This window comes from Patella vulgata, chromosome 9, assembly GCF_932274485.2.
Source record: "Patella vulgata chromosome 9, xgPatVulg1.2, whole genome shotgun sequence".
NCBI classification, from domain to species: Eukaryota; Metazoa; Mollusca; class Gastropoda; family Patellidae; genus Patella; species Patella vulgata.
Genome location: NC_065887.2, coordinates 34,989,757 through 35,016,188, shown reverse-complemented (window position 1 = coordinate 35,016,188; position 26,432 = coordinate 34,989,757). Strand labels below are relative to the sequence as shown.

The following is a 26,432-nucleotide window of genomic DNA, read 5'->3' as shown; positions in this document are numbered from 1 at the left end:
TTGTACCATTCTATTTATTTTCTTTTAAGTATGCATATCTGCACATGTAATTGGGGTTCTGCCAATTATATTTGGATGTAAAAATCTGGGGGTTAATTAGCTCACTCATTGGATTGGAACCCCTAAACTTTATTTTATCAGAAAATATATTTCTACCTAGGAAAAAAAAATAGATGGACCGAAGATGTTTTTTAAAGTCTCTGTGTGTCATTTGCATTTTCGGAAAATATCAAATATTTCATGGTTTACTTAACGCTAAAATCAAAATATCAACAATAAATAATCTCCCAACTTGGATTCAGTGGGATTAAAAAGAATTCACCAAGGTGACACTGGCTTGTGTTGACTAAATCATCTGCAGTCAGTGTTAGAAATCCAACTTATTATAATATTGTAGTTTACAAGGGATTAATAATCCCTCAAAAGATGTAAAGCCTTTAAAAAGTATTATAAATGAAAAACCAAGATCACATTAAATACAGTATATTTGGCTACAAATGATTTAATACTAAACACCAAAGACAGCACGATTTAATTTGTGGTATAGTGTCTGTATGCCTTTGAAAACACAAATAGTGGATGTTTGAAATCGCTTAACCTGAAATTGAAATCACTGAATTTATGACCAAAAAAAGAAATTCTTTTGTTAGTTTAGATATGTTACTCAAGATAGTAGCATATTTATGGTTCAGATTTTCAGAGAAATATATCTTTAAAATAAACATAGTCCCTGGTTTTGAAACATTAATGATATTCTAAAAGATTATTAAATTTTAGTCAATATTAGATCACAAACTAAAAATAAAACACAAATAGTAAATAGTAAACATTTGTCATTAGCAGAATACATTAAAATTATGTCAAGTCATGAAATCTTATCAAATACTGGTGGTTACTTCTTAGTTGTTGCACATCCATCTTGATGAGACAGTCCATGTATTATATTTTTCATATCCGAATTGGAATCAAAAACATTGAATTGCCTTTGTACCACATTATGATCTCTAGTCATGATATCAAAAGGATCAAGAACAATAGAACTAGAAGGTACCTTGTACACTAAAGTCACATCTACTAATTTGGGGATGGAAGACGTACCGGTAGTTGAAGGTTGGCTCAACATATCTCTTTGTCTCACATAATCTTCTTGTGCTGTCAGTTTAGCAGGAATGATTCTTCTATTCTGTAAGTCTGATTGGAAAGCCAGAAATAGTTCAGCTGCCGGAAGTTTTTCTACTTCATTTCGTTCAATTGTATCTTGACCAACCTTAGTACTAGTTACACATCCCATATCCTGTAATCAAAATTCATTCATCAGAAATTATTTACAACACCAATAAGAAAAAGACCAAATGCTACTGAGAAAGATAAATAATGAAAAAAGGAGAGAGAAATTGGGTTTACTGTCCATTCAACACAAACTGTTATTTCGGGACTTAACTTCTGGCCTGGTTCAGTTTTATTTCAATAATTTGTTTGCGCGTAGGGGTTTTCATAAGTGGGAGGAAACCGGAGAAAACCCACAAGGTTGGACAGGTGACCCGACTTCTTGTCATGTTCAAGCCGGGAATCAAAATAACACCACTTGACAAAGATGGAACTATAACTATGATTATGGACATCAATAATATTAATAATCTAAATGTTCAAATGTGAATGGCAGTACAAATGAACTAACCAGTGGGCAGTTGCTGGCGAGGTTGGTAGGCATGGACAGTTTTTAATAGCGTTGGACTATGTTGCTGTTTGGAGCTACCCTGTCCGTTGATGGAATCGAAAGTATATCATAATTCATAACATTATAGCCTAATAGGCCTAATCACTACCAAAGAAATTCTATTTCATGTATAGATATGATTAGTAATATGCCATGGTGGCATATATGGGTCCACTTCTGCTACGACATGTCACAGTGTGATTTTACTTTGTCTGTCGAAGAACCATACCTCATAGTTCACATCTTTAATAAATTATTTCAATTTCAAATAAATGTTTGGCAATAGCGTGCAAATATATCTTTGTTAATAATGTTCTGAAAAATTCGTCTGCTCTTGTTTATACCGGAAGTGTAATCTACCGGAAGTTTGACTTGGTTGATAAAAGTAAAAAAAGACCCTTACTTCCTCGAAGATGGCGGCAAATTCAATAACAAAAGTTTGAATAAAATATTTTTTTTGTGTTTCCTTATCGAGATAAAGCATGTATATAAAAGGAAATGTCGTTTTATTTAAAGCCACCTTGTGGGACAATATCTCTAAGTAAACTAAATGAATTTGCTTGCCGGAGGCTGGATCTACTTGCAAGAATCCACGAAACGGGTGGAGATCGAATGAAATTGCTGGATATCGTCAACGACTTGAGTATCGTTAGTCACTCGGAGTGTTTAATTGGCGGCACTCAGAAAGACAATGTTTCACATTATATCTTAAGGTACATAACTAATCTCATAAATGTAATAAATTGTTATTGATTTAAACTAATGTTATCAAATTCAAATTGCCTAGAGTACCGGGCGGTATGTTACTAGTAATTGTAGATCTTATTTATTCTTAGACTTACATGTATCTCTTACTTATTTTATCACAATCACACCTTTTAGTGTACTAACTATCAGTGGTTAAGGTGCCACTGTCACACCATAAAAATATCTCCAGATATATCAATAGGCATATGATAAGGGGGGGGGGGGCTGTATCATTTATGGCCGAAAAAATACCGCGATATCCCTTGAAAACGAATCTACATAACTTACAAGATAGCGTTTACACTGACTGATCTCATAGTATATTATTCATCATCATACCTAATTAATAATTATCATATATATATACACACCACTCTACTCCAGTGAATTAAACATGTAATACCACAGCAATCGAAATCGATCTATGTACAAAAATTTTCATCATTTGGCCAATACCCGACAAATTTGATGATCAGCCGAAAAAATTGTTTTGCCTGACTCCAAGGACCCTCATGGCTCATATGCCTATGATTTCGATTTCCCCAAAAAGCCCATTAATTAACCTAACATAACATTTATAGGTTACATGGTCCGCAGAGGATGCTGAATGTTGGGATATTTCAATTCATGATATTTTTGTAAATACCGAACAGAATTAAATCATTTTGAACTGATATCCCTTTTCAGAGATTAAGTTGCACAATATCAACCAGAATAATCAGATGCTTTAATCAGATTACATTAGATTAGGACAATGAGTTATAATGCTGATATCTTATTTTGCACTTTAACAGACTTGGTGAATAATGCCAACTGCTATCCCACCTTCCAGGTGTGATGATCCTGTCCTTAACCCTACAATCTTAAACTTCACCATTAGTTTTGTTGAAAAAATTACCCATGTTCAAATATGGGAGTCTAGGTTAAAATATAATTTATAAATCAAGCTGAATGGTTAGCACGTACGCGTTGTATCATAAGGTCTGTCATTGAGTCAACAGGTGTTGTTTCGATTCCCAGGTTGTACGTGACAAGGAGTATGGTTGCCCGTCCAACCTCGTGGGTTTTCTCCGGGCCCTCCGGTTTCCTCCAACTGCTAAAGACCCCAACGCACAAGTGAATTATAGAAATAATTGAACCATATGTTAGTCCCGAAATGACCCAGTTTGTGTCAAGTGGATGTTTAAACTCCATTTCTATCTCTCTCTCTATAAATTAAATATTGTTCCTTTTACTCTACAGGTTAATTCTGTCAAGAGAAGAAGAAACTTCAAAATTCTTATTGGAAACAGAAAAAATACTCTTTGATTTTCGGTCCTCCTGTATGACACAAGATGAATTATATAAACTTCTTAGGTCCTTGAATAAGTTCAAATTATCAGGTGTCTGTAAAGAGCATGGCGTGGAATCTATATTGTCCTCTTTATTTTTGGTTAAGAAATTATGCAATAACTCATGGAAAATGGTTGTCAAGAAATATTTTGAATGTGGAGATGATGAATATTTTTATGTACCATTTCAAACTGTCTTGCCTCTTGTGGCAAAGCGGCAGGTTTCCCTCAAAGATGGTATGGCCTTGGTTCCTTTCTTAAAGTTGCTTGATTTCTTAAAGGAAATATTATCTTCCCTTCTTACTGCTGGAATTAAAAAAGCTAGATGTCAAAGCAATACCGATGTAAGAATAAAAATATTGTCCAGACAGATCATGGTAAGTCTTCATAAGTTTTTGAGTATGGTATTCAGATTAATAAAATAGTTGTACAATAACTTCGGTTAATTAATTCATTTAGGTTTCTCAAATATTTACTTGCAGATACATGAATTTTGAAGAAATGAAACAAAACCTAATCATATAGGTTATAGTTATAACTTTTAATACTTCTTAAAGACTTATAAAAGTAACATCTCCATTATCTCAAACATTTGAATTTTTATACATGTAGCTTTGATTTATTTGTAGATGGATATTTAATATTGTTTTTTTTTACATTTATTATTATTATTATAGAAAAGATTTAAAAACCAAGTTCACAGTTTTTCCAGCAACCTAAACTATAAAATGACATTATTACACAATGAGGTTGATTACTCAGTTAAAAGTTTCCCACCTTGTATGATCCACCTTCATTCTGTTTTACGAGAAAGACATAGACTAAGTCATCATGCTCGGGTAAGTTACCCTTCTACACATATTATTTACCAGTATGTGACATACATCTCGTCTCTTCTTTATCACTTATCTGTTTCAAATGGGACATGTACATGATTATGAATATAAATTTCTTTGTTACGAAATTTAAATTATTTATGATCTTCTGTTGAAATGAAATCTTCAGATTTAAAATTGTTATTACACATTTTGGATATCATTGTTTTTTTATATTTTGTCTCGTCCAGTCTAGATATTAATTCCATCAAGTCTTCTGTGATTGGTTTGTGTTGCCTGTTTCCATTGATTGGAAGTTTCGTGCATGGAAATGTGGTCGTATATTGCTTTTTCACTGATACTTTATTGAACTGTTGTGATCAACCTACCGGCTACATTTATCATCTAAAAAAAGGTTGTTTACATTAATGATACAAAGAAGCCTATTGTTCTTTGTATTTAATGTACTTGACTGTCCAGATAACGTAGCTGCCATGGGGATATGTTGCGACATTTGTTAGAAAAGTGAAGCATAAATAGTTTAACTGTTACGATTGGTTATGCATGTAGGTATAGGGTATGCTTTCGTTCTCTTCAAAATTATAGATCTATAAAGATTGCTTCCACAGAAAACAATACAAGTCAATTCGACGTTTATTTTTGAGAATTTAATTTTGTTTTCAGATACAGTATAGTTTATTTTTAAAAGAAATGGGTCTACCTGTTCATGAAGCGATTGTATTCTGGAGATCAGAGTATTCACAGTCAGCTCCTCCTGGTGTAGACTGGGGACATAACTGGAAGGCTGATGGAGAGAGATATATCTACAATATACGTCACCTTTATGGATTGGAGGGGTCACATAAAAATTATAGGGGACACTGTTGCCATTCCATACAGGTATATTAATGATTAGTAATTCAATTCATCATGCACACAAAAAAGTAACCTGCATATTCCTGATGCAAAATAAATTCGTGGGAAACTAATACTAACTGTAACTGATACATGTACTGTAATCTTGGTGAAAACAGATCTATGGCTTTATGAGTTTCATCAAACACTGTGCCTGTATCATAGTCTGCTTGAAAGATTTTAAATATTGTTACGTTACATTTTTAACTTTTACCAGTGTATGCATTGACGTTTATTATACTTTTTAATGAAGGCTAGTCTTTTCTCAGAATTTAAAAGATAGCCGGATAGACTTGAATTAGATTTTTACTAGTATTATTTGTATAAAATTAAGCCTTATTTGAATGTTTTAAAAAATCGTTTTTTCAAAATATCATTTAATACTATTCCTATTTATTTTCAGAATCAGACAGTCCAACCAACAAGTGTAGGCGGGTGTCCTTTCGTTCATTTTGATAAAACTAATTTACAGAATTTTCTTTCTACCCAACAAATTGATTCTAAGACAAGTTCAACCATCATGGAATATAAGGATAAAAGAATGTTTAATGAAGCATGTTCATTGTTTTTAAAGGACAAAAATGCAGAACTTCTTAGCGATAACTATTGTAAAGAGGGAAGTTGTAGTTTAAATGACTCTAAATCAGTATGTACTGTAAATGAATTCAGTACAAAGTGTACTTTAGTTGAATCTAGTACCAGGTGTACTGAAAATGAAATCAGTTCCCAGTGTACTGTGAAGGAATCCAATATAGAGTGTATGTTGAATACATCTGTTACAAACTGTACTATAAATGAATACAGTACCCAATGTACTTTAAATGAATGCAGTACAAAGTGTACTTTAAATGACACAAGTACAAAGTGTATTGCGAGTTCAGTATGTCGTAAAAATATGTCGTACACAAAATCTGTTTCATATAACACAAATTCAAGATCGGTTCTGAATGATAATTCTTTCAATATATGCACATCGGTGAGTTTTACGCGAAATGACAGAGAAAGTCTGAAAGACTCTAATCTTCACAAACTTATAGACTCTTCAGTAGATAGACCCCTGGTATATTCAACTATAGAGGAGTTGTTGCCAAAGTGTAATGGACTGTATCAGAAAGGAGAAAATGGTCCAGGTAATATTGATCTTGATGAAAGTCATTTGATTGGATGTAACCATGAAATTTGTCCATCACAAATGACCAACAATATGTACAAGGATTTGCCTCAGATAGAGAAGCCCATAGATTACTGTATCAGTTACAAACTAATGATAGAAAAATTACAAACTTATTCTCATCAATATTCTTGATTCTAGTTTTATTTATAAATGAATTTTTAATGAAAATTGTTAATTATAAATGTCTTCCATGATAAATTTAATGTATAATAGGTTGATATATTTTTATTTTATGAATCAATGAATGCATTTTACCATATTACTGTATTTTCATAGATTTTTAAAGTGGAAAAATATATTAAGATAGATTCAAACTGATTAAAAAATTTTAGACTGACCTCCAGTTGCTACCTAACATTAATTATCCTATTGTAATACATTGATTAATATACAGGATTACCTTAGTATCTGGAAAGAAGGTGGTTGGCTGGCCGAATGGTTAAAGTGTGCACGTTGAATCAGAAGGTCTGTCATTAAGTCAGGTGGCATGGTTTCGATTCCCCGCTTGTACATGACAAGGAGTAGGGTCGCCTGTCCAACCTTGTGGGGTTTATCTGGGTCCTCTGGTTTCCTCCCTCTGCTAGAGACCCATATGTGCAAGCGAATTATTGAAATAAAATTGAACCATATGTTAGTCCCAAAATGACTTATTGATTAAAGGGATTATTGATTTGGTAAAAAGTAGAGCTCAATCATATCTAAAAATTTTGGATCATAAATTTAAAATTACAGAGTTATTGCATTTTGATTTTCAACAATTTGAATAACCACATTCACATTTATGGCTCTTGATCACTGAAATTATTTTTGAAATTTATACATGTTCATGTTAACAAAAATGAAAATCCTATTTATTTCCAACCATTTCTTATAAATTCCGCTAAAATTAGAATCTGACATGATTTGTTTCTGTTAGAGCTTCAAAGAAGCAGATAAAATGGTAATTATTTCGGATAATTATTGTTGGTCTTGATCACTATTTAAAAATGCTACCGTTTCATTGGCTGGCAACCAATCGTATTTAAATTTAATTAGAATATTGGTTGAAAAGTGTGCATTTGGTGATAACTGATACATTAAAACAATAAAGTTCGGTTAATTATCATTTTGAGCTCGGGTGTTTATGGAAATAAGTGGGTTATACATCCAGATTACAACTGTACAATATATGGAGTTATTTCCCTTTAAATACAGTCTCCGTTTAACCATATCCCGCCTTCTAATTTCGGTGGTGGTCAAGGGGCCTTCGGGTTTTTGTCAAAATGACCCCTTCATAATTGAAATTCTTAGAAGTGTGCCCATGTTGCTGCTGCAAAACAATCCTTATGTTAGTCCCTAAATGTCCAAAGTATCGCGTTGGCGATAGACTATGTTTGTTGCCAGGGGCGGATTGGGCGATCGGACAAAAAATGAAAAAAATAATTTTGTCCAATTCGTCTAAAAAACCCTTTTCTGCTGAATATTATATTGGGGGGCGGGGGGGGGGGGGGGGGGTATTGGACCGGCCATGGAGCGGTGCTGATCATGTTGTATGTGGCCGGTGGCTTTAACGGGCCGCCACGCCATCACTGGAGTCTGGAATGGGCTGGTATAATAGACTTTCTGGGCTGGGTGTGGACCGGAATTCGGAATCTTGCAATGGGGATTCCGAATTTCATCCGAAAATGTCATCGGATTCACCCGACACTGTCGCCCGCAAATTTACTAATTATTAAGTCACCTGCACCCTGTTTGTTTGGATACGCCAGAAACGTTTGCCGATGGTTCGTAACTCCAAAAAAAAATTCAATTTTAACGCCTCGGCAAAGTTTGATGATAGCTGGTCTGTTGGCTGAATTTGAGTGCGAGACGATTTCCTGAGGCTGGTGTTAAACATTCCTTGACATTTTTATTAACTCGTTATTTTCAAAGATGAAATTACAGAATTGGGATGTCGGGAATGGTCTCAAATTGCGGGAAATTGCCTCCCATTTCCAAAAATTCAAAAATGAATTTTGTCCCGTACGCCTATGCATGTCCGCTCCAACTCCGTCAAGGCCACCTGTTATACGGGACATTCAATGAAAATATTCCTACTTATTCAATATTCCTAACTGGTTAATCAAATGGTCAAAAATTTCTTAACTGGTCCCATTTTTTAACCAGTTAAATTCTCTGGTCTCTGACTTGATTCTTGACGATACAATGATAAAACGTTAATTAATAATATAACGGTATGATAATTTCACAGGTTGATGGTTTTAAATTACTTGCAGGGCGGGGTTTTGGCCTAAATTAATCGATTTATGAGATATATTATTTGACAGAGATTATAATCAGATATGCCACCAAATCGCATATTTGGGGTTCATTTTTCAAAATTTTCAGGGGGGGGGGGGCCTTAATATGGAGAGTCATCGATCACGACATAACCGACCGGAGACCGGAGTCAATTTTTGAAGAATGAAAGAACCATACGATAATTCGACATTCAATCAACAAATTTAGACGATTTCATGTGATCATGATGTGATGTATGTACAGAAAAAATTATACAGCTAACTACAATTACGTACGCCAATTTAAGTCTTTTAACCGTCTATATGAATATTATGGCGTCGACAGGTCCCTATTATAGTCCAATGAACACCCTTCTTTTCTAGCCTATGGCGAATTTTGTAGTTAACTGTATGAAAAATTTCTTAATTAAATTTTAAGTTAAATATTTTAAATGTGGCATCTAACCAAAAAAGACATTCTATGGTGCACTCATTACCATGACGCCCTAAGCACGAGCATATTTTGCTTAATGGTTAGTCTAGCTCTGCCTCTGGGGAAAGATCTTTCTCCAAATTGAAACTAATAGAGAATTATCTTCAGTCTCTGATGTGTATAAAATCCCAGATAATAAACTCTAATCACGTACTTAGCGGTTGTTGTGCTTTAATATAGCATCTATTTTGAATTACATATATATGGGGGCACCAAAATCTTTTATGTGCTTAGGGCCTCTGTTTTATATAATTTACACTGGTTACCTGTTAAATATCGAATTGATTTTAAGATTTTATTACTTACTTTTAAATGTTTAAATAATTTGGCTCCTGTTTACCTCTCAGATCTTTTAGAACTTTATACACCTGGCCGAACATTACGTACATCAGATAAACTACTTTTAAAGCCCAAACCTGTCAACTAGTCTCTTATGGTCAGCGCTCTTTTAGTTATCAAGCACCTGTTTTATGGAATAATCTACCATTTAGTTTAAGATGTTGTACATCTCTATATTCTTTTAAAAAACAACTTAAAACACATTTATTTAATCAGGCTTTTAACTGACCCTGTATACAATCGTTAACATGCCCATAATCTTGTTGTTTATGTGTGATTTACATTGTCACTTTGTTAAGTGCCCCTGAACATGTTATATGAAAGGTTGCACTATAAATATGCTGTAATAATAATAATAATATTTTTTACGCTATTTGAGAACGAACGGCGGCCATTTTGTCTCTCAATTTTGGGCCAATTTTCACGAAATTCGAACTCCGTCGTCCTTAGGGTGTAACGGTGACATAATAATACGTTTTTTTAAATCTGATAAAAATTATGACCTATATAGGGCCCACAAGCTAAAAACGCGATTTTTCGTACAATCAGGGACCATAATTCAGGAAGTTAAGGTCCGATATGCGCGAATATCGAAAGGAACCGAGATCTTTGGGTTATAAAATTACATTTCAAGTTTCAACAAAATCGGATAAAAATTGTGACCTCAAAAGGGTCCACAACTATGATATACCATATTTTTACGCTATTTGAGAACGAACGGCGAGCATTTTGTCTGTCAATTTTGGGACGATTTTCATGAAATTCGACTTCAGCTGTTTTTAGGGTGTAACGGTGATATAATAATACGTTTTTTTAAATCGGATAAAAATTATGACCTCTATAGGGTCCACAAGATAAAAACGCGATGTTTTCGTACAATCATGGGCCATAATTCAGGAAGTTACGGTACGATATGCGCGAATATCGAAAGGAACCGAGATCTTTGGGTTATAAACTTACATTTCAAGTTTCATCAAAATCGAACAAAAATTGTGACCTCTATAGAGTCCACAACCTTGACATACCATATTCTTACGCTATTTGAGAACGAACGGCAGCCATTTTGTCTGTTAATTTTTGGGCCGATTTTCACGAAATTCGAGCTCAGTCGTCCTTAGGGTGTAACGGTGATATAATAATACGGGTTTTTAAATCGGATAAAAAATATGACTTCTACAGGGTACACAAGCTAAAAACGCGATTTTTCGTACAATCAGGGGCCTTAATTCAGGAAGTTACAGTCCGATATGCGCGAATATCGAAAGGAACCGAGATCTTTGGGTTATAAACTTACATTTCAAGTTTCAACAAAATCGGATAAAAATTGTGACCTCTATAGGGTCCACAACCTTGATATACCATATTTTTACGCTATTTGAGAACGAACGGCAGCCATTTTGTCTGTCAATTTTGGGCCGATTTTCACGAAATTCGAACTCAGTCGTCCTTAGGGTGTAACGGTGATATAATAATACGGTTTTTTAAATCGGATAAAAATTATGACTTCTATAGGGTCCACAAGCTAAAAACGCGATTTTTCGTACAAACAGGGGCCATAATTTAGGAAGTTACAGTCCGATATGCGCGAATATCGAAAGGAACTGAGATCTTTGGGTTATAAACTTACATTTCAAGTTTCAACAAAATCGGATAAAAATTGTGACCTCTATAGGGTCCACAAGCTAAAAACGTGATTTTTCGTACAAACAGGGGCCATAATCCATGAAGTTTCGATCCGATACATGCCAATATCGAAAGCAGCCGAGATTTTTTTGGGATAAAGCTATATTTCAAGTTTTGTCAAAATCGGACAAGAATTGTGACCTGTAGAGAGTCCACAAACAAATTGTGGACGGACGGACGTCCGGACGGACAGGGGCGACGACAATATACGTCCACATGAAAATGTGGGCGTATAAAAAAGTACGTTTGGAGATTACCAATGACATTTTTGGCAGATTCTGTGTTCAAAACTCGAATTTCAGCTCCTAGTAGCACAAGTTGTAACAAAACTATTGCCGCTAAAGAGGATTTTAATGTGTTTTCTTGGTGCACCTTTCCCGCTAAATAAACAATAAAGGGGAAAAACGGATCCCCGTCGGATATCAACCGCAACACGGGCCCACCATGGATTGAAGAGGCTCCAGTGTTGGAGGGCCCCATCACAGCCGCTAGCAGATGGAGTCCTCGTCCTGACCGTGTTGACATCGCCTTTTGCTTAACTGAGATTTTTTGGCGGGGCCCCCTGATGTTGGGGTGGGGGCGGCGGACTGGGGCCTGTTTCCCACCTTGCCCCGTGGTTAACCCTGCGCTGATCAAATGTGATGGTTTAAAATGATCCCTTCTCAACCATTTCAATATGCCGACTGGCCTTTTGCCCATACCATTTTTCAATTATTAATCTTTTATTTGCAGTATCTTAACTTTTGATTTTACTGTCCCCCCGTGACTTATAGTGTCCATGTTGCTTTCTTTTCGGAAGAGTGGACCGTAGCGCCGCTGTCCGGGCAAAATTCCCCCCATAGCACACTGTATGGCGTATGCCCGTCTTCATTAGCCTAGTCGGAGCAGAACAATAGGATGTTAAACCCTATTAATCCTATCTCATTTCTGTCTTTTCGGTTTCTAGATAGTTGTCATTACGTGTGGCTCGGCACTCCTACGCATACCGATTCCATGACATTTTATAGGTTTATAATAGTTATCGTCACTGAGTTACGAAGAACACTGAACACGTTTATAAAAAGAAAACAATTTTTTTATTTGTAACAATATTAGGTAGTTTATCTCCAGGCCCTGTAATAATTATAATGGTATTATGCTACTTGAGCCGGTAATAACTGAATCACTCAATAATCTTTAAACTGAACTGAAGAATTAACGAAACCACAACAATTTCAAAAAATAATCTGTGTATTGTACAAAATATTGTTATACTACTTTGATAGTCAGCGTTGGATTATGAGTTCCCAAAATACATATATCCTAACTAAGTTAGTTTATAAAATCAAATGGAAGAAGATGTTTTATATTAAAATGAAAACCTGTGTACACTGAACAACAAAATTGGAATACAGCTTATTTGATTGTGACACTGTAACCATAAGATCCCAAAAATTAAAACAGTCGTAACAGAACAGTAAGGACGTTAAACCCCATTTCATTTCTTAAATGTAAGGATTATCCAAAGCCTTTCGGTGTACATTTTATATACATAATTTAATTTGACTTAGAAACTCCCAGAATATTATAAAGATTGTGATGACGTTTATTATTTTGTTTAGCAATGAATGAATCAATTTCACTGAAAAAAATAATACGTGTCCCTAATATATAACACATCACACAAGGCCAAATGAAAATGTTGTAAGATAGTTCTAACGCACAAAAGTAACATATTTTAATTAAATTGTTATTTTATATAATTCGAGGAAATTTATAAAGGGGTCCATTAAATTGATCAAAACAGAATTGTTTTTTATATTGTGGAAGGTCATGTAAAAATCATAAAATTTAAAATTCGCCTGTTTCAGTTCACGTTTTTTCCCCTAAATTGTCTTTAGTTTGTTAACATATTTTGAAAATTTAAAATGTTTAGCGCCACCATTCCACTTTTTTGTAATAGCACTTATCGACAACAAATAAATAATAATAATATACACACAACAATAGATTTAGTTTTAAATGTAATGTCAAGTCACGTTTGGCAAATACTGGTGCTGTTACAACACCTCAAACCTTCTCCATAGGATGAATATATTAAACTATAGATATAAAGTTACCATTAATCTGCCACAGTTGTCTTCACTGTCTTCTGATAACAACCATATCGTTCCATCAAGCGGACAGAATCGGATATGTAATATGTAGTATTTTTTGATTCTAATGACTGATTCACACACATTTACACCTTATACTTTCCATAAAAATATACGTACATCCACAGAAATGAACTACAATATTACATTTTTGATATATATATCCATATTAGGGTATCCGCTCACAACTTGATATTATTTACAATATTTTGAAATGTTTCCTTGAAATCCGTTGTCATAACAACGCTTTAGTGCAACTGCACGGCCACTTTGAATCTTTACTCATTTTACACTAAGTCTCCCTTTTTGCTATTTCGAGTTATTTTTTTTTCTCGTCTTAAAACCTCATGAATGCACACTTCGCTTATATAGCACTAATAAAAACAGAATAATGATTCTTTAATAACTTGCTTTAAGGACAATATGTTTTTACCCCAAAAAACGAAAACGTCACGAACCGTCCGTTTTGAGCATTTTCAAGCAATTTTTTTTTTATATCTTGTATTTTTTTTCCACACCGCCTACGCGTTAATGTCAATATTAATAGAATAGGCTGTCGCACTGTATCATTATTGTGATGGTTCCAAGAAGTTAAATGAACACATGTCAACGAACAGTCATTTTTCTTCAAAAGTACTTCAATGATATTATACAGACACAACTTTATTTTCAAACATATTTTGTCTGATTTATGTTCATAAAAATATGAACAAACACGTTCCAATTTTTACATGCCATAAAGATGTTTATCTTACATCAAATTAGATCACCTGATATATGGGATTTTCACATAGCTGATACATTTTGCTTTTGACATTGTTCATGTTTTAATTAGTCGCCCGAGCCATAATTACTTTGATTGTTATGGCTACAAATTGTCTGATATTATTAGTAGTGTCAGGAACACACGCCCAATTATTTTCATTAACCATAACAATCTGCCACACAAAGTTGTTCTAATTAAGGGTTGATGATCTTTCCAAATCTGTTTATAAACTGATTATTTCCTTCTCGAAACCGTTTGTATCCTTTCGGAGTCCTGGGCGCCTTTAATAAATATGTATGCAAAAACGGCGCAGTCGGTAGCCGGAACACACACTTGGCTTAAACGTTCTGTGATTTGACATGTATTGACAGGAGCTCCCGGTCTGCTTCTGACATAGGTTGACGAACATATGGAATCCGAGGAACGGTTGCTGCGGCTGAACGATTTCCTCCTATATCTGATGTTAACCGAATGTCTTCTGTTTCTGACATACTTGTATACTCGTTTCCGGACATCTGACGTGGTATTGGCTCCTTCTTGCAACACTTACATACGTGGTCTTGGACCTTGCGAAACAAATAGAGGCGTCTGAAACAGAGTTTAAATTACATGGACTGTCAAACGCACCTAACTCTATCCCTTAACCTTACATGTTACAATGCATAAAGACTCCAGTAAAGTAATGAACTAACTCCGGGGGGTAAAATATATTATTTTATTTTGGGAACGCCAGTTATTTTGGTACGTTACCCTTAGAAAGTCCACATACTATTACACACTAGTTTGTCACTTTGTATTAATGGACTTTGGATGGGATACACTTTAGGATTCATGGTACAATATATTTCAGTTTGTACTACAAGTATTTTTTAACAATGTGGATAAAGCATTTGCTGCCCTGTACGGAAAATCTTTTAGGGTCAGCGTTTTTTTTTTATGTTCAAACATCAGTTGTAAATAGATTAGACCTTTTTGATTTGGCTAAAAAAATATAGGCTACATATAGTGCCAATGAACGTTTGTTTAAATGTCGACAGTTTACGTCAAATGCAGTAATAATATTTGTAAACTAACCGAATGCCTCATTGTAAACCACTGTAAATACATGATTTTTTAATATTTGTAATAAATAAACTCAATTTAACACGTTTACAAACTAAATCAAAAGGTTGCAGCTCATTTATCCTACAATCAACTGTTAAAGGGTAACATCAGTCTTTGCTATTTTATTCATTATCTAATATTAAAATAGTTTTAAGAAGCACAGCTCGAAATACAAACTCTATTGACTTTATTAGCAAAATAAGATGCCGACTGTGTCATTATTATTGGAATTGCCAGACACTGTATATAAACAGTGTCATTATTATGGGAATTGCCAGACACTGTATATAAACAAACAAGTTTCACCTAAAACCATGTTACTGCTAGATAATAAATAAAATATAAATAAAAGCTGCAACGACTGCCGTTTTCTTTTCAAAAAAAAAAAATAATTGTATGTGGATCTTCAGTGCCATATTAAAAACGTGGTTCACACAGTTGAATATTCCAGCCAGAACCGCAACATACCTGCAAATACGTGTGCTGAATATACCATATATTACCGGATTAGCCGCGGAATTCAATGGCGCCAAACTCTGAATAAACGTGGATAGTTTTCTGGTAGACGGATTTTTCCAGTCCACATAGCCATACACATCACACAGATTAAAAATAAAATATGGACTCCAACACACAATAAAAACTGCAAAGGAAAGGGTTTACACTGAATTAAATTACGAACATTTGTTTTGTATATTATCGAAATCAATCAATTAAATCGATTGACTAAATTCTAATTTCTGAAAATATTACGTGAAGTTAATGACACAAATATTTCTTTGGTTTATTTCTTTGGTAAACTGAACTGGCATGGCTATTATTTTTTTGCATACACAGGAGACAATACTTATACTGAATTTCGCAATCTGATTCTTTTAAAATCGTCCATGACCCTGTGCACTACAGATGCGCGTGCCAAAACTCCATATTCAAAATAGAAACCTGATAAAATTGTGTCTGCTCAAAAGGAAACGCAGAAATATTTTTTAATACTAAACACAACATAAAAACAACACAGATAGTGTAAATTTCAAAGAAAAACATAAATATAGCGTTGACAGGTAACAGATAGGCCTATGCGACCGATAACAGCTTTGCGAAGGGAAGCCAGGAGACCACAGTATTTCTGGAAACAATAACAAAATTTAACAGCCACCCAGTTTCAGAATGTTTACTCAGAAAAACTTTTAGAGCAACTACAAAGTTTGGTTGACAAGGATTCAGCCTAAAATCGATGGGGGGGGGGGGGGTCAATAGGATTCATCCTTTTCACTGGGAGAACAATTCCAGCAAATTTTAAACAAAATCTCAAAAGCTCTGACCAGTAAAGTGAGGACGGATCAATTGAAGGGGGTAAGGGCATGGAACGGGTTAATTCTGCATGCAATATATTTTTTATATCTTTCTAATCCAGACTCAACGTAAATGGACTAGGTTTGTGGTAGGCCTGGGCTTGATTTTCATAGAAGCTTGCTAACGGGTATCCATCGAAATCTGCGACTACTCCTTACCTAGAACAATAAGAAAGGTCATTTTAATGGTTCTGATTTTAGCTTGAGGAATAACACCACGAGAACTACTACAACTCTCTTTACTGGAGTTACTGCGACTGTGACCATTTAAACATTCTGAAATTCAAAATGAAGAGCTTTATTCTCTTTATCAAAATGCTTGAATATAATGACCAGATATTGATAATTAATTAGCAGCTTGATAACAAGGATAATGTCTATACTGCAAAAATAATAGTAATGTTAAACCGAATCGTTATCTGATGCAAAAAGCAGTACTATGACACATGATTGTTAAATGTGAATTGAAACGGTGGTTTTCGATGGTACGCTTGGCGTAAGGAAATAAGCCCTTTTTTATTTCAACTATCGACTTAAAAATGAAATGAAATGAGGGTTAACGCCCTACTGTTCTGCTCCGACTGGGCTAATGAAGACGGGCATACGCCATGCGGTGTGCGATGAAGAAAATTTTGCCCGGACAGCGGCTCTACGGCCTACTCTTATATCGAATTCCAACTGCCAATGAATCTTTTACTTAATATTACGTTTTATGGGAGCTCATTTTCAAACGAAACAGCCTGTACTTGGCTTTTCGGTATCACAATTAATTTATAGTTCAATCCGCGACAGCAGCAGCGACAGAGATGGTGGTAATAGTCTTTCAAAAAAGTAGGAAATTAGATGAAGTTTTAAGATTTTAATCAAAGTGCTGGTTGACTAAATATAGACTAAATCAGTTTTACAAATCATTGTGCACGAAGTTCCAGAATACTTTATACCAATTCTAATATGGACAGTTTACAACGCATGCAAATGTTTTGTTGTAATATTATTACATGGTATTACAAGGTAATGTAGAAACAGAAACAATGCTAGTTTTATGTTTAGAAAAGAAAGCAAACATCATACCGGTACCTTCATCTTTCGACTTGTAAGACTTGAGTGATTTTTGAGAATCGGACGGTTTGAGTAATCTACTGCTTCTCCAGATGATGGCCACAATAACAACATAACAAATACAGATTATAATAGCTGGGATAACAAATATAACCAGAGCAATCATCGATAAGTACAGCTGAAATAAATAATAACAAATAATAGAAAGACTTGAGTGAAAATAGACAGAACTTATAAATTCTTATATCGAATTCCAACTGCCAAGTGTTCTTGTAGGCGTACGCCAAGGTATTCAGGGTACCTCGGGGTTTCGTGATCTCCGAATGACTATATGATAAACAGCTTTTTAGCTTGTGAGAAATGTAGACTAGGGGATGAAAATATAAAGCGAATACTTAGCATTATCTTATCAAAGCACGCTAAAAATCGAAAACAAGTTTCAACTCCAACCAAAAACTCCCATTTATTAGTCAAACCACATAGAAATTATTTAAGAATGACGTACCTGCCATTGCCACGCCTCTGTTAAATCTATATAACACTGTGGACCACCATAGTGATGTTTCTCCTGGAACAAAAATAACTGTGGTGCTGCAAACAACAGAGATATCAACCACGCTGATCCTATCAATATCTTCGCTCGTAACCCTGAAATTATACAGATAAATAACTAGATATCATTATACTCTTGGTTGACGGGCAGGTTCTACTTTTTTTTTCATCTATGTCAAACAACATCCTGGTTTTGTAATTTTAACTACATTCTGATCTTGTAATTTTAACACTTGTTACCAGCCATGAACAATGGAGATTTTCAAAGAAATCTAATTTCTGGCCATTTTACTCGTCCCACTGGGAAATGAATTCATGCACGAGCCCCTTGCTGATAAGCTATCAATTTTGTTTTTGTTGATCTATGATGTCATACTAGATTTCATTATTTCATTCTTTAGGGCTGAAAGTTTAAGCCAACAACCCTTTCACTGGTTATTAATTTAGTAAAATATATATACTTGTTTCAGAATGTAAATCTGTATGAAAAGCAAGTACATAGTTCCTATGTTTAATCTCTTTTACAATCCATACTTTAATTCATTCCAAAATGAAGCGATTATTTTGTATTTGATTAATGATGTTAATCATTCATTTTTATTCTTTTATATGATTTTGTCTACTCAGTCATTTTAAGATTTCCATAAAAATACCAGACATATTTCATTGGGAATATCATTTTCATTAAAGAAATGATATAAACTTGAGCCAGTAAGAAATTCTGGCTGGCCCGATATTCTCTCTGTTATTCAAATCAATTTGTCCAATTACTAACTAAAAGCTTTCTCCTATATCTAGTTGTGATCAAAGTGGTCAACTTATTTGCTCCATTTTCTCATATTGACATGTAAATTGATTTAATGTGGTCGATACTTTAATCACTAGAGAATTTACACACCCCCTCAAGGCATACTCGACGTTTCTCCTACACAAACATTTAACAGAAACACTGGGAAATTTGAAAAATAAAACCCGTTCTGAAGTGTTAAAAAGAAAACCGTCCTGAAGGGCAAAAATGAAGATCGATGCTGCAGAACCCAGTCATTAAAATAAGGACTCTTTTCATGGTGTATATGAATACGCATGTGGTAACTGTCATAAATATAGGCATATTAGTCAAATTCAGCCTAAAATACGCGAGGTATTAATCTTTTAAAGGGCATTTTTTTTATCGGATTCAAAACTGCCGTTGCAGTGGTTACGTGTAAATAAGGTGTCATTTATAACCATTAAGTCCTGGCCCCGGTTTTACAAAGCATTCTCTGACTTACATTAAGAATTTACTCAACTTTCAATCACTGTTTATGCGAAATATCTCTGATCCAGAACACACAAATTTGGACATAGTTCCTCAATGACGTATTTAATACATTAAAACAATAAAAGTTTTATAAAGGGCTATATTTTAGTTATAATAAAGCGAATAATTTTAAATAAATTCTTAACCTAAGCCCGAGAATTCATCGTGAAACCGGGGCCTGTATGGATACTAGCAGATGTAAGTTTTGCTCAAATAGACATCTATCTTCTATATATATATATTTGTGACTGTCGTTTGTCTGTCTGTCTGTCTGTTCGGGGTTGGCGGCTACACTAGGTCTGCCCCGAGTCTGAAATGTAGGGTATAGGGGTAGCTCGGACCGGGGAGTAACATAGGCCAGGTGGCGTTAGTCTACCACTTCCGGTTTCGGAGTTATGACCCCCGAGCGAAGCCGGGTATTCTGCTAGTACTTAATATTTTAGACATACACACTTATAACGCATATTCGGCGCACGAAAATACTCTAAACTATGGAAGAACCATAACGTAGCAACAATATTTAGTGTTACAGTTGTCAACAGGTACACACATACCTTCATTAAGTTTCAGTCTCGATAATCCTATTTTCCGTCTATCTGTTGAATAAAGGTTTGTTTCTACGTAAGTTCGTTAAACCCCAACTTGTTTAGGGAAGTGTCTCATCTTTTGACATTGCGTGTCAATTATTCACACCACATCTATTTGATTTCGCTTTGTTTACGTAGCTTTATTTCCAAACAAAAGGCCAGAAATTTTAGTTTTAACGACATATTTTATTTCTTTGAAGTGGAGAACGGTCGCGAAATCACCAGATGTTTACTTCTCTTATCATCTTCAGACCTAATTTGTTTCATTTGATGATCTCCGTTTCGTAGGATAATACGAAACGAAGACTAGTTTTAAAAGCTTGACTTTAATCAGACGAGTTAATATATTTGTCAAGATGACACTATGGCAAATCCGAGACTATTGGTTAATCGCGGATCAATTGAAGCCAATCAAACTTCATAGGTTACAAGAAATGTTGAGAAGTTAAAGGGGAAATAGAATTAAGGGTGATAGGAATCTAATAATCTCTAGCCAATATTTCTTGTTCTCCTTAAAATGTCGTCCGGACATTCAAATAGATTCACTAAACAAGTTTAAATATACGCATGCGCGATACTCAAAAGATATCAACTCCGCCCAAACATTTCGGGTTGGCGGAGTATGGAGAATTGCTATAAACAGAATATAAGCCAGACACAAGTTTGATGCACTTTAGAGCTGGCGAAGAAGCATTATGTCGATTATCATCAAGACCATTTCAAAGGCAGTACCAACATGTAGCAGACATTTTCCTCACCTCTTCCTTTAAACACTGCTGTGACATCAAGTGTTTTATATAAAATTGTAAGCGCTGGAGATTACGATATGATTCTTCTATTAGCTTTCAGAACAGATATCTGATGCCCCTTGTCAATACTCTTCAAATACGCCTGTCACTTGATGTTAACAGTTCCAATAAAACCTGGGTATTTCTATAGACATTAATTATTCTATTTAATCATGCGATACCGATGAAAGTTTCTTAAGTGCATTGTATAGTTAATATGGAGAATAAGAAGTCATGGTTGTCCTGGTTGATCAGTACAGCAGTCGGGAATATGATCATGCGTTAGAATCCATATCAGGACAATCCTAATTAATGTCAATCTATTATTTTTGGTAAGGAAAACGATAATTTGGCAATCAACGACATCAGCTTTAATATTAAAAAAAAGTTATATGGGATGAAAAATTCGCGAAGAACTTACTTGATATGTCATGAAACTGAAGATATTTCACTTTACATTATATGAAACTGAATGTAACAAACTTTATGTTTTATGAAACTTAATGTAACTTGCTTTATATGTTATGAAACTGACGTATTTCACTCCATGTGTTATGGAACTGAACATATTTCACTTAATGTATTATAAAATTAAACGTATTTTACTTTATGTATTATACAATTAAGCATATTATACTTTATGTATTATACACTTAAACATATTTTACTTTATGTATTATACAATTAAATATATTTTATAGAATTAAACATATTTTACTTTATGTATTATAGAATTAAACATATTTTACTTTATGTATTATAGAATTAAACATATTTTAAAGAATTAAACATATTTTACTTTATGTCTTATAGAATTAAACATATTTTACTTTATGTATTATAGAACTGAACGTATTATGGAACTGAATATACTTGACCTTATGTATTATGAAACTGAACATATTTTACTATTTCGTCAATGACTAATAGAAATTAATACATAACTCTTTTTTTTTATCAAATAAGGGAATACGGTTTCTTACTAGTTGCGCATTACACGTAAAAATGTCAAAAGAATGTACAATGTGTAATAATATTCGGAACAGCACCAAAATCCGGAAGAGAAACAGGTAATTAAGTTTTAAGTGTATCCTGTTCTCGTAGAAAAGGACATCAGTGTAATCAGTATAGTATTTGACTTGTAATTATCACACTTTAAATACAGACTGCATCCATTATAAACTGTAATAATTACAAGGAGACCTCTGAACTTTAGCTATAAACATCATTAAATTGAGTGAAGAAAATGATACCATTTGGAGAGGTTCTAATAATACAATTATTCAACACTGACCTAAACTACAATTAATCTTGTTTTGAGACATCTGCTAGCTATATATGGATCATAATATTTCCATAATTATGAGAACGAATGAGTTTGTACTTACAACTACCAGAGAAGTTCATTGGTCTGGCCACAGCATCTAATCTATCAATACTAAGAGACACCAACATAAAGGTTGATGCGTACATCACTGCTGCCTGATAATATACAACAATAATACAATATCATCAATATTTACCAGTTATACAATAATACAATATCATCAATATTTACCAGTTATACAATAATGGATACTGGAGAAAAACAAACTCATACAAAATAATCAAATTATAACTTCCCGATTTTATATTTCAAGGTTCCAGAAACTTGCAAGCTATTAATCACCTTCTACATTGAATAACTGTCAGTAAAATTGAAATTAATATAGTTTCTAATTGAATCCATGCGTTAAGCTCATTGAAAATTTAAATTAATGCCTGTAATTATACACTCGCTAAAGACCAGAATGCGGAATATTTTGTGTGAAGTAATTGTAGCGTTCAACAGATCATCGTTGAGAAAATTTAATTTGATTTCTCTTGTCTGTGACAAATTCACTGTGCGAGTTGCTAAAGAAACACCTTATGCAGCATCTAATTAAAGCTTTTTACTATTCCTTTATTGTACACGAAAAGGTCAACAAATATTTCTTGGTGTATTCCGGCTTTCCAGCTATCTGAACAATCATAGATACCCTTTAACAAAGGCTTTTCTGCTTAAATGGTCAATAAAGGATTCTTGTGTATAATGGTTTCGATTATTAATTTCGAACTAAAGAATCTGACCGTTACCCAAAATAATGAGTACAATTGTTTAACAAAAATTTGTTAGCTACAGAGAAGTGATATCTAGTTTTCTAGAAGTGTAAACATGACCCTAGTGCACGGCATCCGATACCTCCTACAGATATCCAGAGATATGGTTTGGACATACATAAAATTTGCCCCATGAATACCATGAATGATATCCTGGCGTCAATCTGATTAAAATACAGATCTATATTTCGTTTCGTTTTTTATACTTTCGATGGCCTACGGTAGACGAAGATCTGACCAGTTATACTGGGAGGTCGCGTCAGGGGTCATACGAGCGGCTTTTGACCACATGACGTCAGACATTGATTAATCAATCAGCGTTGACGCTTCTATTGGTTTACGCCGTAACAGATCGTTTCATTGGCTAATTCCTCACATCAACTAGAACGCCTGTTGTATAACAACTCTTCCAGATCCTAGTGTAGTAAAGACAAGTAAAACGAAATTTTAAACTATAAAAAATGAAACGAAATAGGATCTGTGTTTTAATCAGATTGTCCTGACGTGATCCACCAGGCCGGGAGCACAACATGATTTCATGCTATTGCATTCGAGATTGGATTACAGAAAATGCCTAGGAATGTCGAGTGACCCGGGGTCATGTTCATGTTAAAAATTAAATGTATAATTACCCTTGTATATTGTATAAATCTACACATGATGTCTCCAGCATACCAATATATAGTTATCTTTGTGATCAGGTCAAATAATACATTCAGAGGACCATTTAATAGATCTAAAATATTAAAAATATATGTTCTAATTAATATTTAAAGTACGTTTCAACAGAGCTATTTTATCATAATTTCATTGGATATATATAATGATGGAAACATAATTTGAAATCAATCGTTCGATCTCGTTTACAGGGAGTAAAACTAATCTAAGCCTTTTTGGAGAAGAGGTGTGTGTCTGTGTTGTGTTGTGCGTGTGTTTGGGGGGGGGGGGCACTTTACACTGCAAACTGTATAACATGTACGGATATTGTTGCTCAAGTCAGATAATGATGGGCTGGTTGTGTACCACGGTGTCCGTTTGAATAAAAAAGGAAAGTTATGTGCATCTGAACAAGATAAATCTGTCGATCGTACTTGACCCTGAGCAGGTGCAAACAAGATTAGAAGAAAACCCATGCTATTGATAATGGAAAACATAAGAGAAAAAAAGAGAAATTAACGAATGCATGAATTAAATTACAATTCTTGTCTCGTCTTCTCAAGTGAATACCACAAATAATTCAGAGGGTTTTTCAAACAACAAAAACTGCTTCAATGTTTAATGTACCTTGCCAATATGGAACCTCGATTTCGACATTCAATTGATGTAAATAAAAATGATCCGAGAAGAAAGAACCATGTTCAAATGTCTTCTTTGATTATATAAAGGGACAATTCTACGGTGAATGAATTCAGTCATGTTAATTACCATTCATTATTCACCAAGAATGATTGTAATTGGAATTAAGGTTAAGAGTACACTGTGAAAACATGTATCCATCTCCATAATCCTGACTTTCTAGGATACAGTATTTTACCTTTTGTATATAGTTAATTCGTTTGTTTATGTCTTGCCTCAAATACGTGACGCACGATTGTCATCGATTCTTCGATAAATTATGATACACATTTTAATGCCGATTCAAATAAATTGCTCAGATAGTATGTTCATGGGTCGTATATTCCCGAAGTAAGTCTATGTCAATCGAGTCAATCTACTGAAAGACAGCATTATGTCACTCAAGTTTCTTTTGTGTTTGAATGATTTGTTACGAACATTCGTTATGTCTTGGACACGCAGTATTTACAAAGTCGGTGTTTTCCAAAATGGGTGATATCGCGATGAGAGAACGTCTTAAGAGTCAATGACTACAAAATATAACGTGGTCGAGTAAATTTCATAATTTAAAGAGAAACAAAACTGCTTAATGGTAAAAATAAACGAAACCCTGATATCACATAAGTGAAGATTAACAGTTTCAGTCTACTTTGTAAAATGACGATTAGATCTGGATTGTCTGATGCACCTGCATTGTGGACCAAATTCACAATAGTATCCATTGCCATCCCGGTTTCTTACAAACCAGAGGAAGCGACTCAACAACATGACATAACACCCATCAATGATAACGGAACTTGCAACAAATATAAAAGTGAAATATATGCCCCAGAACTAATATTAAATAAATAAAACTCTGGCACTATAACTGCATCAGTTTTTGACTTGGATATTAATATAATTAACAGTAGATTTAATGTCGGTATTTTCGACAAAACGGACAAATCTGGCTTTGAAGTGCTAAAATACCCGTCAATTAAAGTAACATACGCTATATAATGTTTTCTATTCACAGGCATTACGATTTTTAACAATATGTAACGATAAACAACTATTTCTTTCTGAACTAAAATCTCTTTATTTTAAGTACACTGCCAAAGGCGGAACACAATTACACATTTTAAAAGAAATTTCGAAACTTCCATTTGTTCAACATACCAAGTTTGACATTTCTTATAAGTATATAATTGATTACATATTGGGAAATAATCTAATTTAATAATTATAATTATATTTAAATGTTCAGCAGTTTCCTAATTCTATCTGGATTATAAATACACTTTTATCGTTTGATTTCTTGAACATACCTAGTTTGCATATCTTATAGGTGTATTTATTATATTTTGTGCAATAACATAGCTGAATCATTCCGACGACATCCTAAATTGATAGTTTATTAACTTTTTATTGTTGGTTTTTATGTAGTAGTTATTAGCACACTTTCCGAGGTGTATCGGTGAAGATCAGGACTGGGCCCCCGACCAAAACTGTCCTGATCTTCAACAATACACCGAGGAAAGGTGCTAATAAGTCACTTACATCACATTTCTATCGAGTATTGTGAAGCGAAATGTGAAAAATAGTATTTATTATCGAGTCGTGTCAAGCGAAATGTGACAAATACACTGAAAAAACCCTTGTGTTGGATCTCAACACAAGAACTTGTGTTAAAAATATTTAACACATGTTTGTGTTGTATTGCATTGCAATGACACAAGTTTGTGTTCTTTTCAATGTCTTAACACAAACTTGTGTACATTTATAAAATCTTATGTGGGTTTTTTTCCATATAATTAATTACGTCGACATTAAAGATAACATTTATTATGTTCCTTTATCGCAT

The 26,432-nt window shown here is 34.0% G+C and overlaps 2 protein-coding genes and 1 long non-coding RNA gene across 5 annotated transcripts in view; 1 reads left to right on the top strand and 2 right to left on the bottom strand.

Moving 5' to 3' along the window:
• Positions 1-618: 618 nt before the first annotated feature.
• Positions 619-4,643, bottom strand: LOC126832689 (uncharacterized). The gene is made up of 3 exons (XR_007684802.2): positions 4,573-4,643; positions 3,979-4,101; positions 619-1,294 (listed from the first exon to the last, which is right to left on the bottom strand). It is a non-coding gene; the product is annotated as an uncharacterized LOC126832689 (long non-coding RNA).
• LOC126832682 (uncharacterized) lies at positions 2,132-7,749 on the top strand. The gene is made up of 5 exons (XM_050563548.2): positions 2,132-2,430; positions 3,707-4,172; positions 4,473-4,634; positions 5,295-5,510; positions 5,929-7,749. The coding sequence occupies exons 1-5, from the start codon at positions 2,216-2,218 to the stop codon at positions 6,829-6,831; spliced, it is 1,962 nt and encodes a 653-aa protein (XP_050419505.1). The 5' UTR covers positions 2,132-2,215; the 3' UTR covers positions 6,832-7,749.
• Positions 7,750-12,525: 4,776 nt separating this feature from the next.
• The window catches only part of LOC126832685 (cardioacceleratory peptide receptor), a 117,311-nt gene continuing 103,404 nt past the window's right edge, over positions 12,526-26,432 (bottom strand). Inside the window, exons 4-10 of one of the 3 annotated variants that reach the window (XM_050563550.2) lie at positions 23,887-23,990; positions 22,504-22,597; positions 18,394-18,536; positions 17,901-18,066; positions 16,989-17,105; positions 15,946-16,120; positions 12,526-14,961 (exon numbers count right to left, since the gene is read on the bottom strand). In XM_050563550.2, coding sequence (XP_050419507.1) covers positions 14,712-14,961; positions 15,946-16,120; positions 16,989-17,105; positions 17,901-18,066; positions 18,394-18,536; positions 22,504-22,597; positions 23,887-23,990 — 1,049 coding nt within the window. In that variant the 3' untranslated portion in view covers positions 12,526-14,711. The remainder of the gene's footprint in view (positions 14,962-15,945; positions 16,121-16,988; positions 17,106-17,900; positions 18,067-18,393; positions 18,537-22,503; positions 22,598-23,886; positions 23,991-26,432) is intronic. The other 2 variants (XM_050563551.2, XM_050563552.1) reach the window with 2 other exon arrangements.